A 17,146-nucleotide genomic window follows, 5' to 3' on the forward strand; every position below is an offset into this window, starting at 1 on the left:
GAAATTATTCTTTATTATGAAAATTGAATAAAATTAATTGTTTTTTTTGGAGCAATAAAAGTCTGTTCCGAAGATTAGAAAATGGCGTAAGCTTGCGAAGGTTTGATGGCAGGGTTTTAGTATTTTTTTCCCCTATCGGAGGAGGCTTCATGCTAGTCGTTTCAACACGTTGCATTGCAGTAGATCGATGTACCGTGAGTTCAGGGTTACGTTGTAAGGCCTCCTCCTCGTCGACGGAATCTGCAGTAGCACGTGCGGCGCGCGTTAATCGTCGACAATGCAGCAATTTCCTGGAAAAACTTCTTCTGATTTTTTTCAGTTATTGGATTCCTGTTACGGCCAGAAGTGAAATTTAGGTCGGCGAAGTGCATCCCAAGTGGAATTTCTTTTGAAATTGTTCGTGGATTCCAGATGTTTCCAGGGAAAGTTGATTAAAAATGTTCTTTTTTATGTTTTGATTTTATTAACGTTGCACATCGATAGATGTGAACATTAGAATCATCTTGTGAACAGTAGAAATTAGAAATAAATATTAGAATCATAGAGATTGAGAATTTTAATACGTGAATGAGGAATTTAATGGGATATACTGAGAATTAAAAATTTTAATTGTACTATTTTTGATTGATAATTATAACAATTTAAAAGTGGGAATTTAAAAATGGAATTGAGAATTTTACAATCTGTGATATTGAGAATTTGAATATAAAACGAAGCAAGCACCACTGAACAATTAGTTTTACAATGTAACCCAGAAGAATGTACCACCCTCCAAACTTTTCTCTTCAAAATCTAATCTTGACTACTACCACCGGAACGTAACCACCCTAAGTGTCGTTAATACCTTGTCAGGAGACTGTACAGTTTAAAAACTAATTCTGTAAAAAGAAATTGCCCACTCCGCAAGAGCACAAAGTTTAAAACCAATCTTCAAGAAGCATAGTATCCCTGCAATTTTTCTCAAAAATTGAATAGAACCTGCATTTTAAAAAGAACGATCCTATTAAAACGTAACACACGGTGAGGATGGTTATTATATAAACTCACAAAACTACAAAACTTCTCAGTTTTACATTGAAATTTCGAATCTCGTATTAAAACCTTTAATATTCTATCTATATCATCAATCTTCGATTGAAGGTCTTTATTAATAAATAAAAATTCTCAATTCCATATTGAACATCTCGATTTTACATAAAAATTGATTCTCATTGTCAGTTTCATTCTCAATCAATAGATAAAAATTCTCACATTAATCTTTCCAGTTTCTCGTTAATCACCCAACGTAACAACTTCTCGCGATTATTCTCGCTCGTTTCACCTACAACGCAAAACGTTTTCTCCCGGAACAGAGGGCACCGGACCGTCAGGATAATTTCACATTTGTCCAGGCCCTCTCGAAACGAGCGTAACTCGCGCTTACTTTACGCTTCCCTGTCAGCCGTTAGGATTCACAGTTAATTAATTCTGTCTCACGGAATTATAATTCTATTGTGTGTCTCCAGCTGTGCGTCGTTTCGCCAGCTTCTCTAGCTAGCAATCAACCGAAATAATCTCTTTTGTCGGGACGCTCTGTTTGCGACTTCAATATATAGGGAATGAACACTGTTATTGCTATTACAGAATTTTTACTGATCCAATTGTTTTAATTATTACCAAGCACTTCTTTACTCCTAAATCTTATTTCAGATGTGTTCTTAGTACAAGGAGTAACATTTAATGACATTACTGTATGATTTTTCCTATGAAAAATATCTTCAAGCTACGAGAATTTAAACTCAGATCCTCGGTAGTAACAGTAAAAGCTCTTCCTGGCTGGACCGTTCCTCCTCGTCGATAACATTTATAATAATTCTGAATATACATCCTATATTATATCCTATTGAATATCCTATATTATATCCTATTGAATATCCTATAGAACATCCTATAGAACATCCTATAGAACATCCTATAGAACATCCTATAGAACATCCTATAGAATATATTACATCCTTCCAGCGGAATAGACAAAAAAGTAATTATGTAACGTGTGTAAATAGTCGAACGGTAATAATAAATAATAATCCGACTAATAATTATCAAAGAATGCTGTTGTCTAAACCATACAGGGAGAGTACCATTAGTTCAGAGTTCAGCGAGCAGCCAACCGAAGGGTAACATCAGTTTTACGTCGCCTTTCCAGCCGATATAAATCACGCCTGTCGGCTATTACGCGGTGAGAAAAGATATTACGAGACGAGGAAGGGGATAATGCAACGAAGCTCGAGAGTTTCTCTGGGAAACGATAGCGGGTGGAAGCATCAAAGATTATACGGTCCAGAGGAGAGGAAGTTTCTACGCGAGAGCTGGACGGTATTTCCGTAAATGGAAACGGTGAATTACTCGAGCAAGAAACGCAGGAAACATATGTATAAGACATTGGTGGTGCGGCAATATAAGTGGGTTGGATTAGGAAGCAAGGTGGGTTGGGTAGCTTTGAAGTCGGTAGCTTCGATACAGGTAGGTTTGATTTACGAATTTTAAGTGTAAATAGCTTTGACGTAGGTACCTTTGATTTATGTACCTTATGTAACTTCGATTTTTATAGATTTGTGTTAGATAGTTTCATTTTGGGTAGGTTTTGATCGAAATGGGTTCGATTTTGGTAGTTCTGCCTTTGATAGTTTTGCCTTAGGTAGACTTGTTTTATGACCTTTCCTGTAGGTAGCTTTAGTTTAGGTAGCTTTGCTTTATAGACTATTAGGTAGGTAGTTTTGGTTTAAAAAACTTCGATATTAGTAGATATTTGCTTTAGGTAGCTTTGATTCTGCTAGCTTCGTTTTAGGTAGCTTTACTATAGCTAGTTTTACTTTACATAGTTTGCTTTCAAGTAGTTTGATCGAAGATTTCTCCGGCTTAGATAGCTTTTCTTTACGTAGCTTTGATTTAGGTAGCTTTGAAGATTTATTCCACTGTCGCTTTACACACAACATTGCTTTGATATAAATTTCTGAAATAATCACACACATTCTGCACTCACTACTAATTCATAATCAATATAAGGAAAGATATATCCTCTTGAATAAAAAAAGAAATACAGATTTGCAGCTGTTGCAGGTTTCAGGATGAAATGATCTGACCTCATTTGACCTCTATAAGAGACAGGAATATCATGAAAGATTTGACACCTGTTTGGTGAAGTGTAAGGAATCACTCGAGATTCCGAATACCAAATCGACAGAAAATATTAATTTACGATCACAGAATGTGACAGACTTTCCTGACCTTTATAAGAGGCAATCGAAACAGGTGTTCATATTAATATTCGAGAAAGAAGGGTGGACTCTGAAAAAGTCTAAGGATTCCCTCTGGAACAATAAAAAAAGAAAAGTGAGCGAACGAAAACGAGCGTCCACATTAACTACTGAGAGCAAATACCAGAGTACAAGTGGTGAACTCCTATTTAGGAACTACAAAGACACTGAAAAGACCAGTTTTATCTCAATCATCGACTATTTCATTAACGAAGAATCATACTATTCTTACCTGACTTTCTGCTCCGTGTCGAAGTAACCACTCCTTCCCCTCCTCTTCCACGGCACAAAGAATCACAGTTCGCGGTAGAACGTTACGAAGTAAACTAATCCCGAGCAGTCATCGAGGTGGACACCCAAGCTCCCCTATTCAACACACAAACTCTAACCGTAGAAACGCGACCCGCGACGATAACGATTACAACACCCCGTCGACGAACCCCAGGTAGCCCCCGTCGCGTTCCCTGGGTCGCTACGCGCCTAATGCACCTACGTTTCACCCCCTGTGTGCGTCTGTGTGTGCACACGTCTTATGCGTGTCCACTAACTATACCAGTTCCCGGACTACGCTCAATTAGACCCGCACATCGTCTCGTCTTTCACTCTTTTCGCCTCCAGGAGTTCCACCCTCCGCTCTATGGGGATCCTCTGGCACGTCGGCTCCTTCAGGTTCGATCTCTGCTACTCTACTCGCGGTCAACTTATGGCTGCCCTCCACTAGGCGTTCCTCGCTGATAAGACGATATGTTTCGGCTCCCCCAACGACGGCTGGCCTGATACGGGGGCCAGTACTGTCGTCGTCCACCCTCTTGGCTGCGGCGATGATCCTCTTCGACGGCCACCCCGTTCCCGTTCACTTGGATACGTGCCTGGATTCTTCTAAACTAACAGAAATTCCGACACGCACGACTCTCTCTCTCTCTCTCTCTCTCTCTCGCTCTCTCGCTCTCGCTCTCGCTCGCACGCTCAAACGACACACACGGCGACCGGTACTGCTTGGCCAGAGTCACATTTTAGTGCGACACACACTAAGGGTGCTGCTGAGTTACGCTCCGCGGGGCCCCCACTCCGCCCCTGCGCGATTGCCCCTTGGTGAGAGCCGCGGAGGGGCAAACGCCCACTACTGACGCCCCCCACTCTTGGCGGTGCGTCTCGGTTTGCGCTTGGTCCTTGTAGGAAAGCGCGAGAGGGGGAGACCCCCACTCTTGGTCTCCGTAGGAGTCTCTGTCGTGCTTGGTCCTTGCTGAGAATGATGGAGGGGTAACTACTGACGCCCCCCACCCTACTGACGCCCCCTCCCGCTCCTTCCATAAACGCCTTGGTCGTGTTTGGTGGTTGTCGGAAAGGTGAGAGAGGTAACCTCCCACTACCGATGGTTCTCCCACTCTTAAAGGTGCTCCCCTTCGGTTGACAGGACACCCTGGTTGTTAGCGATGGAAATGAACCTGGTGTTATCAGGGGATGGTCGGTGGGTTGGTGGTTTGTTTTTGTTGGATAAGGTGGAAGAGGATGTTGGAATTTTCAGGGAATGGGAATATGGGGTTTATTGGTGTTCGAAGGGTTTGGGGTAGATTGTTGAAACGTGTCGGGATTTGGAGACCGATTGGTGAAGACTGAATGAAAATCGGAGGGACGGAAGGAAATTAAACAAAATTGAATAAAACTGGGCGAAATTCAAACAAAAGTAGAACAAAAGTTGAACAAAATGAACAAAAAAATTGAACAAAATTCTTAGTAATTGAATGAAACTGTACGATATTGGCAAACAGACAAAACTTACCAAACTGAACACATCGAACAAAATTATGTTTGGTCAATTCCTTTACTAGCAACCCCTGAGCCATCCCCTCTATGGGCTTCGTCGTTGATGCTGTGCCATGCTTCCCCTTTCGTGGCCAATAAAATACAACTCTGTACAACTTTCAGGGGTGCCCTGTCCTTTCTAAAATTTTGTTAATTTCTGAATATTTTTATAATCTTGCGATCTTTGCGATTTTTGCCTTCTTCTTTTTCTTTAAGGCTTCTAGTACTCTAGGTTCCTTCTTCTTCTTCTTCTTCTTCCTTTTCTCTAGGACTCCAACCTTCTTTCCATCACTATTCCTACGTCACTAAAAAAAAAAGGAACAAATGTTCCAAAAATACTCCATACGAACCCTCAAATATCAGACCTTTACCGTATCGATATTCCACTATCAATGCAACATTCGTTCAAATATTTATCTAACGGTCTAATTCATGGACCAATCACAGAACAGGGTTGAAAATACGTCATCCCCGGATGGAAAGTTTCCTCCAAGAGAATGCCATGATCAATCATCCCTCTAGCTTGAGGCTAAGCAAGAAACCAGAAGCTCTTCCTGATCATCGTTCCCGGTCATCAACAATTTCCACTTCTCGCGTCTGACAAATGGCCACTTTTGTTAATTCGTTACCAACGAATTTCCATGCTATGGATCACCCTAATCTGATTGTTATTCGGGTCGCAAATTTAATCTTGCCAGGGTTCCAGACGATTATCGATTAACCAAACTTCTGCAATTCCTTCCGAACCACTAAAACATTTAAACGGAATTTCTTGGCCACTTGCTCATGGGGACCCTCGACGCTAACAAGATCGAACTATCGTTGGAGACGTCACACTGGGTCCGGGTGGAATGTACATAAAAGTCAGTTGAACGATAACATTGACATCTGACACTTTGAAGTTGACATGGATATTGAAATTTTGTTGAGTAGCATTAGATAGCTTTAGAACTTTATACAGCTTTGAGTTGCTATGCTCCAATAAAGGCAGCTCTGCTTCACATTTCTTTGCTTTAGGTAGCTTTCCTATACGTAGTTCCATTTTAGGTAGTCTCGAGTTACTAAGCTCATATAACCCAATGGCGTTCATTCAATTTTGTTGAAATGTTTCTGTATCGATACTTCACCTTTGTCTTCAGTGGACACTCGATTACGACACAAACGGTACCTTAGAAATGATACATTCCTGACGGCCACCCCTACGACAACGACAGCTTATCCCCTCTGTCCTGGCCACCCCAGTCGCATCGTGGCATCGGAACCACCCCTGGCTGAACGTTTGTACGCAGACGTGCTATCTAGATACGCGTTTATCTAGACCGTGTCTGTCTTTCCGGCCTGGTTGAATGGACAGGACTTGTTTTGATCCGGCTCCTAAGCCCGGAAGTCGGGAATTCCTGAACACCGAGGCGATGCGAGACTTGGCACAATGGTGTTGGAAAGGTGAAACCAACCCTCCGCGATTCAAATGATTCCGGATGATTTAACGACGAGCATTGGCTGGCTCGTGCAGAAATTAAGTGGAATTGTTCGCCTTCCAGAGGAAATTTAAGCTTACTTTGATAGGTTAACTGCTAGCAATACTTGGGAATATTTCTGGGTTAGGTCTTGATAAATTGAAACCTGTTAGGTTTAATTGAATTAATTAAATTAAATCACCCATTGATAACAATTAATTTTAGGACGAATTATGTATATTTGTTTGTATTTATGTACATATTATCTATATTTTGCTGTGTATATCTAAAAAATAATTCATCAGAACACCGTAGATATTCGAATGGATACAATCCTACCCTATTCTTCGATACAATTGAGGTTTGGTGAGGTTTTATGAGCTTCAATGAAGCTTAAATAGCTTCTATTGTTCTCTGTTAATACTTATTTATAATTAAAATCCTCTCTTGGGTCATTCCCTGACCCCCCCCCCCCCCCCAACTGGAATATTGATTTTCCTCCATTTTCCCTAAATGAAAATCTGCGATATTTGAAAAGTAGATTGAAACATAGAAGTTAAATCGTCCTCCTGTTTGTACTGGTCGCAGGGGAACGAGGTTGTTAATTCAGGTGGGGCACGTTCCAGCAACGAAACGTTCGCTGTCAGGGAAACATCGATCGATAATTTTCACCGTGGCTATTATAGTAAATGCCTTGAATTATTCTGTCCCGGAGATCTCCACGTGAAACACCCCCGAAAACTATGCGAGGCAAACATAACTGGCTGTACTTACGCTGGCTTTCACCCCCAGCGTGTCGTTCGCGGCAGTACCGTAGTCGTAAAGAGAAAACAAGGGATGCTGAAGAATCTTGTCTAATAAAAGGCTATGGAGTCGTAAAAACAAGGGTTGTCTAGTCGTTATAGTTTACCGGGTGCTATAACTCAACTCTCCTGAAGTTAGAGACATGGTCGAATGGGTACAAAAAGCTTCGAAAGTTTCTTGGAATTTATTTTTTGAAGGGTGGAGGATTTCCTTCGTGTTTAAGTGTAACTTTGACACTTCATGCTTTCATATTTAAGTGTAACTTTAGTATTTATACTTTCATATCTTATAGTAAAATTTTAACATTTCTCCTTTCTTAAATAACTTCAAATCTCTCCCTCTCTTCCTGCCTCTGTCTCTTAACTTCCATTATTGAAAATTCTCTATTTCTTCATTCGAACTTATACTTTTCTTCGCGGAAAACATTTTGTTTTTGCACTTTTACGAAGAAAAGCTTTTACCTTAAAAAATTTAATTTAAATTCTTCTGGTAAAAATAGATGCGCTAAGGCACAGTTCTCGAAAACATCGTTGTTGAAGTTTTATGCGCAGTAAATATTATTTTCAATTTCCGAGGACGCCTAATTTCTTTTTTGCTCACATATATCCTCATGTAAAAGTATTATATACGCGATGGTGCCCCGATTGCTACGGCCCTGGTTCCATCCCTCTTTGATCGCAAACTCCTACGTTCGCCCCTCTTTTCGCACGATCTTCCCCACCCTGCACCCAAAGAATTCTCCTATTGACGTTCCACCTTCTCCATGCGTTTCCCTGCCCCCCTCTGTATTCATCCGTCCAGTACACCCACGCGTACTATCCCTTTTGCGTGCTACAGTTAGGTTCTGACGTAACGATGTTACGTCAGAACGGGACTGTACGACGCTGTACGTAAAACCACAGAGATATTATCTGCACGGTGGATGCACCTGCTCGCTACATAGTAAGATATAGACTCGATACTTCTGTTAAAACTTTTAATATTAGTGTCTATATATACCCTGAAATAATTTACCTGCTTTTTATCTAATTATCAAATTCATCTAATTATATGTTTATATATAACTTCACGTAAATAGTTCGAATTTGTAACATTCGATTAATTGGGTGCATCCATAAATGCCGCCGCTCACTAAGCCGCTAAGTGAGCGAGTAATCTTAAGAATTTGTATCAGTGGCGCCATCGGTGGAACAATGCTCAAGTTTGTAGTGAAAATAATTCCTACCTCATCTCCTAAGAAGTGGTATCACCGGCCGGTACGTGTGAGGTAGAATTATCGCGAGATTCCTATCTTGTCTATATTTGAACATGGTGCAGGAGGCGGGTTAGGTTAACCTTCCGTCTCACGTAGGTGCTTTCCGGACATGACTCCTTCGGAGAGTACCTGCATTGAATTATAATTGCGATGTCAAAAAAAACCAAAATGCTTCGGGTGCAAAGGGTTAAATAAATAATATTCCTCGCACTCACTGTGTTAAGTTTCAAAATGCGAATTAGGATGTATTTGCCTTTTATTTTGTCTGCCTTTGTATTATGGTCAAAGAGAGTTCATGTTGTGAACTTTAGTTCCAAATTCACTTGATTCCCTTTTTTCCGAATTCGACGCGGAACATGAGATTTTTATTGTATTTAAGGAATGTTTGTTTGAATAAGTGAAATCTGTGTTTACAGTACTCGATAAAGGGTTCTGTAAAAGTACTTTAAGAAGGAAGTAAAGTAGGCTAATCCTTCAGTCTTGCTTATATTCGTGATAGGTATAAACTCCTCATGTCCATCTTATGTAGGGTAACAACATTGTGTAATCATGGTCTATTATTCGTAATTTCATGGGACAAGCATACTCATGATCAACTTGACTTCCTTTAAAAGGTCTGTCTCTCTTCCTTGGGTTTATATACTTCTCATTTTCTTTCTCATTGCAATACAAATGATCTATCTGGGAGACTGTTCTTGTAGTTACAGGTGACAATACTCTCGCAGGTAAAAATGGGGATGACGAATAGTGGTGGTCATGAATTAAGTTCTCGCATAATTTGAGGGGTAATCTGTTTTTAGGGCAGAAGCAAAACAATGTAGGTACTGCAGTCCTTTTCAGCTGCCAAGCATCTATGTTCTCCCATTGGTCAGGTGCGAAGTGAAACTATAAATCCATGAAATACATGCACCAATTAAACTAAATTTTAGATAATAACATTACTGCAAGATACCTGCTTTTTGTAAAATGGAAGCTCACAGTTAAATTTAGAGAAAATTTTGAGGTACACAAACGGAGAAACTGTTTAATTACCTCGCAAACATAGCTGTTTGTATCAAATTTGTAATTCGGTCTATTAATTTGATATATCCACTTTGCTCGTAACTCTTCATTCTTTGGAATTTTTTTTAGAACTTTCGGGAAAGAAACTTCATTTCCTAAACGATTTGGACAATTCTCTGCACAACATGTCATGTTAATACACAGTATCTCTGAATCAGATTTTGTAATATTCTCATAAACCCTTTATCAAAGTTTCAATGACTGTCATACTTTCATAGGGAAAAATGGTACTTTAAGTACTGTTATTTAGTAATTGGAGAACTTGAATTGAAACTTTATGATGATAGAATGACAGTAGGATTACCAATGACTATTAATGACTGATATACGACTAGATATCAGGTATGACTGATTAAGCTACAACTGATTGCCGTCAGAGGACTTCAAGTCCTCTTCGCATATGCGCAATCCGTCGACAATGAAAACAGTGACATACATACATACCCAATGTTCTGAAATTTGTTTCTTGTTTATAAAATATGCATAATTCTTATTTTTAGATCTATAAGAATATTTTTGTTTTTCGCCACAATCCTCGTATTAATATTTAAATAAATTATGTAAAATTTTAAAATTATGTTCGAATGTGTAATAATTTGAATCGATCAATTTCAAATCTTTAGATTTTCTAAATAAAAATTACGTTTGGTTCTTCTCCTCTTGATGCCAATTATTCACAGCTATCTATTTCAAATAACAAATAAAATTTGGAAAACCATTGAACGCACAGAAAACAAAGTTGAAAGGGTAATATCAATGTAAATACGGTAATCGTGAAATGTATTTAAATCTCTCGGTTCACAGCATAGATATATTGTATTACTTACATATTTAATTTAGTCGACAAACATAAAATGTGCTACATATAATATATTATGAAGGTAATGCCAATGTAGTGAAATTGCATACAAAAAATAAAAATATAAATAATTGATAATAAATGTAAAGATTCTTTCTTTGTCTTTAAGTAAGTATTAACATTTTATAAGGTTTATTACGTTACGTTTTTTCTTTACATGGAAGTACATTGTATTTGTCAACTTTATTAAATTATTTATAAAATTCTAATTTTATAACTTATAACACACTGGAAAATATACAATAAAAATAATTTTATTACCAAATTGTGAAAACATGTGGTTCTTAGGATGTGATAAATTAATGATTAACGATTTTCATTGATTAGTTTGTTGATTATTTGTTTGATTTGTTCTAGTACGTAATGTCTTTTGTAATACATGAGCATCCGCTGGTTCTATTCTCTTATAATAGTGTATTTTTGTTTCAACTATTTCGAATCCAAATTTTTTGTAAAAGTCAATGGCTCCTTCATTGCTAATTTGAACATGGCTATAAAGAAGAAATACAATTCAAGAGCTGGAAATCGTTACTTATATTATTAATGTATTTGCTTTAGATACTTACAGAAAAATTGAATCAAAGTTTCCATCTTTGTTTACACAGTTTAAAACATGTTGTACCATTACAGTACCAATTCCTAACCTTCTGTAGGGATAAAGACATCCCAAAGTCATAATATATAAACGCCTAGAATTTTCAGAAGTATCTACTCGGCAACAAACTGCGCCAACCTAAAATAAGCAACATAAGGAGTTGATCATTTTAATAGCAAATTTTTTTCACGATTAATAGCTTTGTCAACTAATAAATGTTAGGGGTGACCATACTACTATATCGTTATAATATGCTAGTTTTGCTAGCTCTCCAGCTTCTAATACATCCTTGTAAAATTTCTCATTATATGAGACTGGAAAAACTACTTGGTTAAGAAGCTTCAGCTGCTTTATATTGTGTGGTGTTACATCTCCTAATTCTATCTTTGATCTGTAATTAAAAATTGTTCATTCTTATTAGACATCAAAAATTCATTACATTCAATTGTGTCTAATATTATAACGGAAATTATTTAAACAATTCGATTTTTATTTAATATAACGAAGATATTGAAAATTCGATATTAAAAGAATGAATAAGTTAAGAAAAAAAAATAATTTTTATTTGAATTTAGCCGATTATTTTTTGTCTGCTACAATTACACGTTTTCAAGCAAACGTGCTCTTGAAAACGGAAATTTTCAACGTTCTAATTTATTACCAGTTATCGTAAATAACAAATACTAGGAAAATTGTCACACAGTATTATAAACTGCATGTTGAAATACGAAAAGTGTAATCATTGTTTAAGATATTTTGACTTGTAATATAAAAATATAACCTCAAAAATATTGAAACTTACCTAGTCATATTAGGAAAATGCCAAAATTTTCTAAGATTTCTAGAATAAACAGTAACAATAAATTTTGACACTAATGGTTTTAGAAGACAAAACGTTAACACATAACTTTTTGTGTACGATGCACTTAAAGCCGTGCCGCTTTTATTCCCTTCGCTCGCCCTGAAACCTTATTAGTATAGTAGGTTAAATATATACTTGCTTCTTCAAATTTTGATAGCTTTCAGAATACGTAACAGCTTTTCGTTTGGTTAATAGCTAATGAATTTCAGTTATGAAAATAATATAATGGTTTGATATGAATAATAAAATAAAACGACCACTACATTTTAATTAATACGACAATTAGATTGAAGTACATTATTCAGGATAAACAAATATTTAATATATTTATATAATTTTAAATAAACCAAATTTTTTAACCTGGCAAATTATCTTGTTCGTTTGTTTAGTTAGTTACAAATAAAATTACCCTTTTTTTTCTAAATATATCAATGTATTATACTTTTATTACAATTGTTATTATACGATTTCTAAATATACAATTTTATGCAATTTCTGAGATATACGATATAAGTTCAAAAGTTATTAAGATAGATGATTTAAGATTAATACAAATTATTCGATGCATATACAAGTAATTAAATTTTCTAATTAATTACACGTGTTCTGTGTTTAATTTAAATTAAAGTGGTTCTAAATCGGAAAGAAGTATGATAAAGGTATATAATGATATACCGATTTCATATTGCAAATTTTATGTGTATCTAATGTTATTGCTGTACCGAAAAAAATAATAATTGAAGGAAAAATGTGTCATTATTTTTTTATAATGTTATTTTAATCGGTGTCTATGTATTACGTTTGAGCTGCATTGGCGCGAGCAGCGTGTAGTAAACGTCACTTTCAAATTGCACATCGTTTCTTGTTTATAAGGATTATTTTTTATTTCTATAATAATGTCAGATACCAAAAGAGAACACAATGAAAGTGATAACGATGAAGAATGGGTTGGACCATTGCCTTCAGAAGCTGCACCTCAAAAGAAACAAAAAGGTTATTTGTATAACCTATATGTATATCGCAAATTCTGTAGCAAGTCTTTTATGTGTAGCTTTTTAATTTAATTTATTTTTTGCAGTTTTGGAATACGAACAAGTATACTTAGATAATTTACCATGTTGCGAGTGTTACGAAAAATCTTATATGCACAGGGATGTAATTACGCATATCTTAGTAACAAAGTCAGTATTGTTTACGATATTTTTGTGCTATACTTTACTACCTGGGATCTTAATAATAAGCATAATTGAATTTGTTTTGTTGTATTTATTCAGATCAAACTTTGTGATAACGGCTAGCTGTGATGGTCATGTTAAGTTTTGGAAGAAACAAGATGAACTTGTAGAATTTGTAAAACACTTTCGTGCACACTTAATGGCTATACAATCTATGGCAGCTAGTTGTAATGGTGTTCATGCGTGTACAGTTAGTTTAGATAAAACAATAAAAATTTTTGATGTTATCAATTTTGGTAAGTATGTAAAAATGTTCTAAGTTTGTCTGATATTTGCAACTTATTCTTTTGTTATCTAATTAATTTGAAATGTTATTTCAGATATGATTAATATGATCAAAATGGATTTTATACCTCTTTATTGTGAATGGATATATTCTCCTGGTGATGCGATACCAGCTCTAGCAGTTTCGGATCAAGAGTCGAATAAAATTTTTATTTATGATGGACAGGGGACTGGGACTCCATTACATGTCTTTGAAAAATTACATACGAAACCTGTTGTTGCAATGAAAGTAAGAAAAATTAGCATAAGTATCGTAGTATATACATTTTATGTAAGAATGTTTGCATAAATTTTGATTATTTGCAGTACAATCCTGTGTATGAGACATGTATTTCCGTGGATAAAGCGGGTATTTTAGAGTACTGGACAGGACCTACAATGGAATACAAGTTTCCTAAATGCGTTGCGTTTGATTCGAAGCTGGACACAGACTTGTTTGAGTTTGCAAAAAATAAAACTTATCCGTGTGGTTTAGCAGTAGCGCCGGATGGCAAAAAATTTGCTTCTCTTAGCGGAGATAGGAAAGTTAGAGTCTTTAATTTTCGTACTGGAAAACTGTATAGGATATTTGACGAAACATTACAAAGGTTTTCAGAATTACAACAAATGACACAGCAATTGCCGAATATGGAATTTGGACGGAGGTACAATGTTTAACATAATTAATTAAAATATTATTTTCTTATCTACGAATGTAATTTTCAGAATGGCTGTTGAAAGGGAATTGGATAAAACGGAAACGAATTTGGGAAATATAGTTTTCGATGAATCTGGTTACATGATTTTATATAGCACAATGTTGGGTGTAAAGCTAGTAAATTTGCATACGAATCGATGTATCAGAATTATGGGAAAACCTGAAAATATTCGTCCTATGCAATTAGCTCTGTTTCAGGTATATATATAATTAAAAAATGATATGATATTTACGCACTCTTGCACTTTGTCTACTATATCGTCTACGTATTAAAAAAAAAAAACAGGGCAAAGCAAGAAAAACTACAGCGGCATTGACCGTTGAAATGGAAGCATCAGAGAATCCAACATTGGAAATGAATCGTCCTGATCCTACTCTCTTCTGTACAGCTCATAAGAAGAATAGATTTTATATGTTTACAAGGCGAGAACCAGAGGATACAAAAAGTCAAGAGTGTGACAGAGATGTTTTCAACGAGAGACCATCGAAAGAAGACATCATTTCATCTACAGAAGCTACAAATATGCAAAAGATTTTTGATACTGCAATTGTTCATACAACTCTTGGGGATATTCACGTGAATCTTTTCGGCAAAGATGTTCCGAAAACAGTAGAGAATTTCTGTGTTCACGCGAAAAATGGTTACTATAATGGACACGTGTTTCACAGAGTGATCAAGGGATTCATGATACAGACTGGTGATCCCACTGGAACTGGCACTGGTGGAGAGAGTATATGGGGAGGTGAATTCGAGGATGAATTTAGGTCTCACCTAAAACATGACAGACCTTACACTTTAAGTATGGCGAATGCCGGGCCGAACACTAACGGCAGCCAGTTTTTCATCACTTTAACACCAACCGTAAGTCGGAAGCATTTTTCATGTTTGGTTCCTATTATATTATTAATGCGACACAATTTTAATATTGTATAATGTTAATTTAATATTTTCTTTAGCCTTGGTTGGATAACAAGCATACAGTATTTGGCAGGATAGTAAAAGGAATGGAAGTTGTACAGAATATCAGTCAAGTGAAGACGAATCCAAAAACTGACAAACCTTACGACGACATTCGAATAGTTAGCGTCAGTGTAAAATAATATTCTGAAATAAATACATGTAACATTATATTTTGATAAATCTCTCTTTTTATTTGTTCCACCCGTATCCTTAAAATATTATTCCGCCTTCTGTCTCCATTGATGAAGGGCCCCTCTTGCGAAATTATATGCTCCTGTTAAACTTGTGAATGCGTTCACGCTAAACAGGTTGTAATTCTTTGGGATAATTACTAGCGAATATCTGGTGGATAAGTAGTTAGTGTACTTACTGTCAAAAAATTTATATAAGAAGAACTTTCGACAGTTTCAAAATACCTAGACCATATAGCACCGGTAAGCATAAGACTCGCCGTTTGACTGAGAGATATCGTGTCAGGGGGTCGATTGATATCTCCTATTCCTGCTACCACTAAACCCCATTTAAAGGTGGGCGCCCAAAAAAATACAGTCGTTGGACCTAAAATAATACTAGTATTAGCGAAAGTAATAATAAATTGTATTGTCATAAATTTCGTTGATTGAATCCATCTTCTAACCTGCGGGGTGCAAGAAAAATGGACGAAATTTTGTTGGTAGCATCGAGGCTATTTGCGTCATTAATTTTTGATAAGCACTTGCCTTTTTTGGCGTACACATCACTATTTCGAAGTGTCTATTTTTGGATATCTTAAGTGTTATACAGTATTACAAAAGCGTTTGTTCGGTGACGCGATTTTATTGAATAGTATTTAAATATTTAAAAATATTTTCATACATTTTAGTAACAGGGAAAAACAGTAAATGCCTGTGGATCTTTCTTTAGTAATTACTTTTTCGTAATGTTAGTGATTCGAGAATGTTTTACACTTTTGCATTACATTCAGGCGATTGTGTCACTTTTAGCATACAGGAAAATTAAAAGTTATATGTGGAATAATGACATAAACATACTTAATTCAATATTAAGGAGATCACAGTTGGTTATACAGCAGAATAATTTCATGTCAAGTTCAAAATGAGTTGCAGAGGCAGCAAGAAACCGGAAGTATGTTGGAATGACATGGAAGAATTGAAACATTTAATTTGTGCAATTGAGTGTTGGTACGTTCATGTTTATCTTCATTATTAAAACTTTGTATCACGAGAACATAGAACATAAATAAGAGTAATAAGATAAAATAAGTAAGGGTTTTGCACTTTATTGTAGTCAGTGTCCTAGAATACCACCACCACCTGTGTGCACCTTGTTGCTACCACCAAGGATTGAAGAGCTACCAGCCTTAATGCCTCCTCCTGGACCTTGCTGTCCACCACCTCCGTGTTGTGTGCCTCCTATAGCACCTGGTCCTTGTTGTACCGGTCCTTTGCCTGCACCACCTCCTCCAAAGTGTCCCCTATTACCGCCTCCACCAAAACCTTGTTGTCCACCTTGTTGTCCATTGCCATGCTATCCAAGTGAATTTACATATTACATATTACAACATAACGTTGTGTAATTTATAATGTAAATATTTTTATAGATCCTTACTGTTAAAAGTATGTCAACATGGATGAGCTTTACTGTGATTAAGTACCCCCGCTTTAGATCCCAAAAATGAATTTTTAATAGAATTGTTGATCAAGCAAAAACGGAAGTAAGAGAAAGTTCACGTATTGTTTAAAATTTTTTCGACTAGTATTATTTTACATGTTGGAGGAAAATACAACAGAATTAATAAATGAATTTTTATAATCTGTTAGATTTGAATTGGAGAACCCTGGAAACTTGTCGGAGCTTGTGGAAGATAATTAAACAAATTTTTCGGCCGTATATGAATTTTTTAAAAATTATTAAAATTTGCGATCATCATTGCAATTGCCATTGGACGGAATTTGGGATTTATAAATAGTTAAGC

At 36.3% G+C, this 17,146-nt stretch overlaps 4 protein-coding genes across 13 annotated transcripts in view; 1 reads left to right on the plus strand and 3 right to left on the minus strand.

The window, feature by feature from the left end:
- LOC128877084 (cationic amino acid transporter 2) overlaps positions 1-9,945 on the minus strand; it is a 54,532-nt gene extending 44,587 nt beyond the window's left edge. Inside the window, exons 1-5 of one of the 10 annotated variants that reach the window (XM_054124075.1) lie at positions 9,648-9,945; positions 8,831-9,500; positions 8,586-8,744; positions 5,471-5,848; positions 3,529-5,404 (exon numbers count right to left, since the gene is read on the minus strand). The gene's annotated coding sequence lies outside the window, so the exon portion shown is untranslated. Of the gene's footprint in view, positions 1-3,528; positions 5,405-5,470; positions 8,745-8,830; positions 9,571-9,647 lie in introns of all 10 variants that reach the window. The other 9 variants (XM_054124072.1, XM_054124073.1, XM_054124074.1 and 6 more) reach the window with 9 other exon arrangements.
- Positions 9,946-10,440: 495 nt separating this feature from the next.
- Positions 10,441-12,130, minus strand: LOC128877090 (probable N-acetyltransferase san). The gene is made up of 4 exons (XM_054124088.1): positions 11,934-12,130; positions 11,366-11,522; positions 11,103-11,269; positions 10,441-11,027 (listed from the first exon to the last, which is right to left on the minus strand). The coding sequence occupies exons 1-4, from the start codon at positions 11,939-11,941 to the stop codon at positions 10,853-10,855; spliced, it is 507 nt and encodes a 168-aa protein (XP_053980063.1). The 5' UTR covers positions 11,942-12,130; the 3' UTR covers positions 10,441-10,852.
- Positions 12,131-12,585: 455 nt separating this feature from the next.
- Positions 12,586-15,716, plus strand: LOC128877086 (peptidylprolyl isomerase domain and WD repeat-containing protein 1). The gene is made up of 8 exons (XM_054124079.1): positions 12,586-12,986; positions 13,072-13,174; positions 13,268-13,464; positions 13,549-13,742; positions 13,820-14,157; positions 14,219-14,408; positions 14,497-15,072; positions 15,168-15,716. Exons 1-8 carry the CDS (start codon positions 12,890-12,892, stop codon positions 15,309-15,311), a joined length of 1,839 nt encoding a protein of 612 aa, XP_053980054.1. The 5' UTR covers positions 12,586-12,889; the 3' UTR covers positions 15,312-15,716.
- LOC128877091 (mitochondrial pyruvate carrier 2-like) lies at positions 15,373-15,927 on the minus strand. Its single transcript, XM_054124089.1, has 3 exons — positions 15,809-15,927; positions 15,588-15,729; positions 15,373-15,513 (listed from the first exon to the last, which is right to left on the minus strand). The coding sequence occupies exons 1-3, from the start codon at positions 15,906-15,908 to the stop codon at positions 15,390-15,392; spliced, it is 366 nt and encodes a 121-aa protein (XP_053980064.1). The 5' UTR covers positions 15,909-15,927; the 3' UTR covers positions 15,373-15,389.
- Between the last annotated feature and the right edge of the window lie 1,219 nt (positions 15,928-17,146).

The sequence above is a fragment of the Hylaeus volcanicus genome, chromosome 5 (genome assembly GCF_026283585.1).
Source record: "Hylaeus volcanicus isolate JK05 chromosome 5, UHH_iyHylVolc1.0_haploid, whole genome shotgun sequence".
In the NCBI taxonomy this organism is placed as follows: Eukaryota; Metazoa; Arthropoda; class Insecta; order Hymenoptera; family Colletidae; genus Hylaeus; species Hylaeus volcanicus.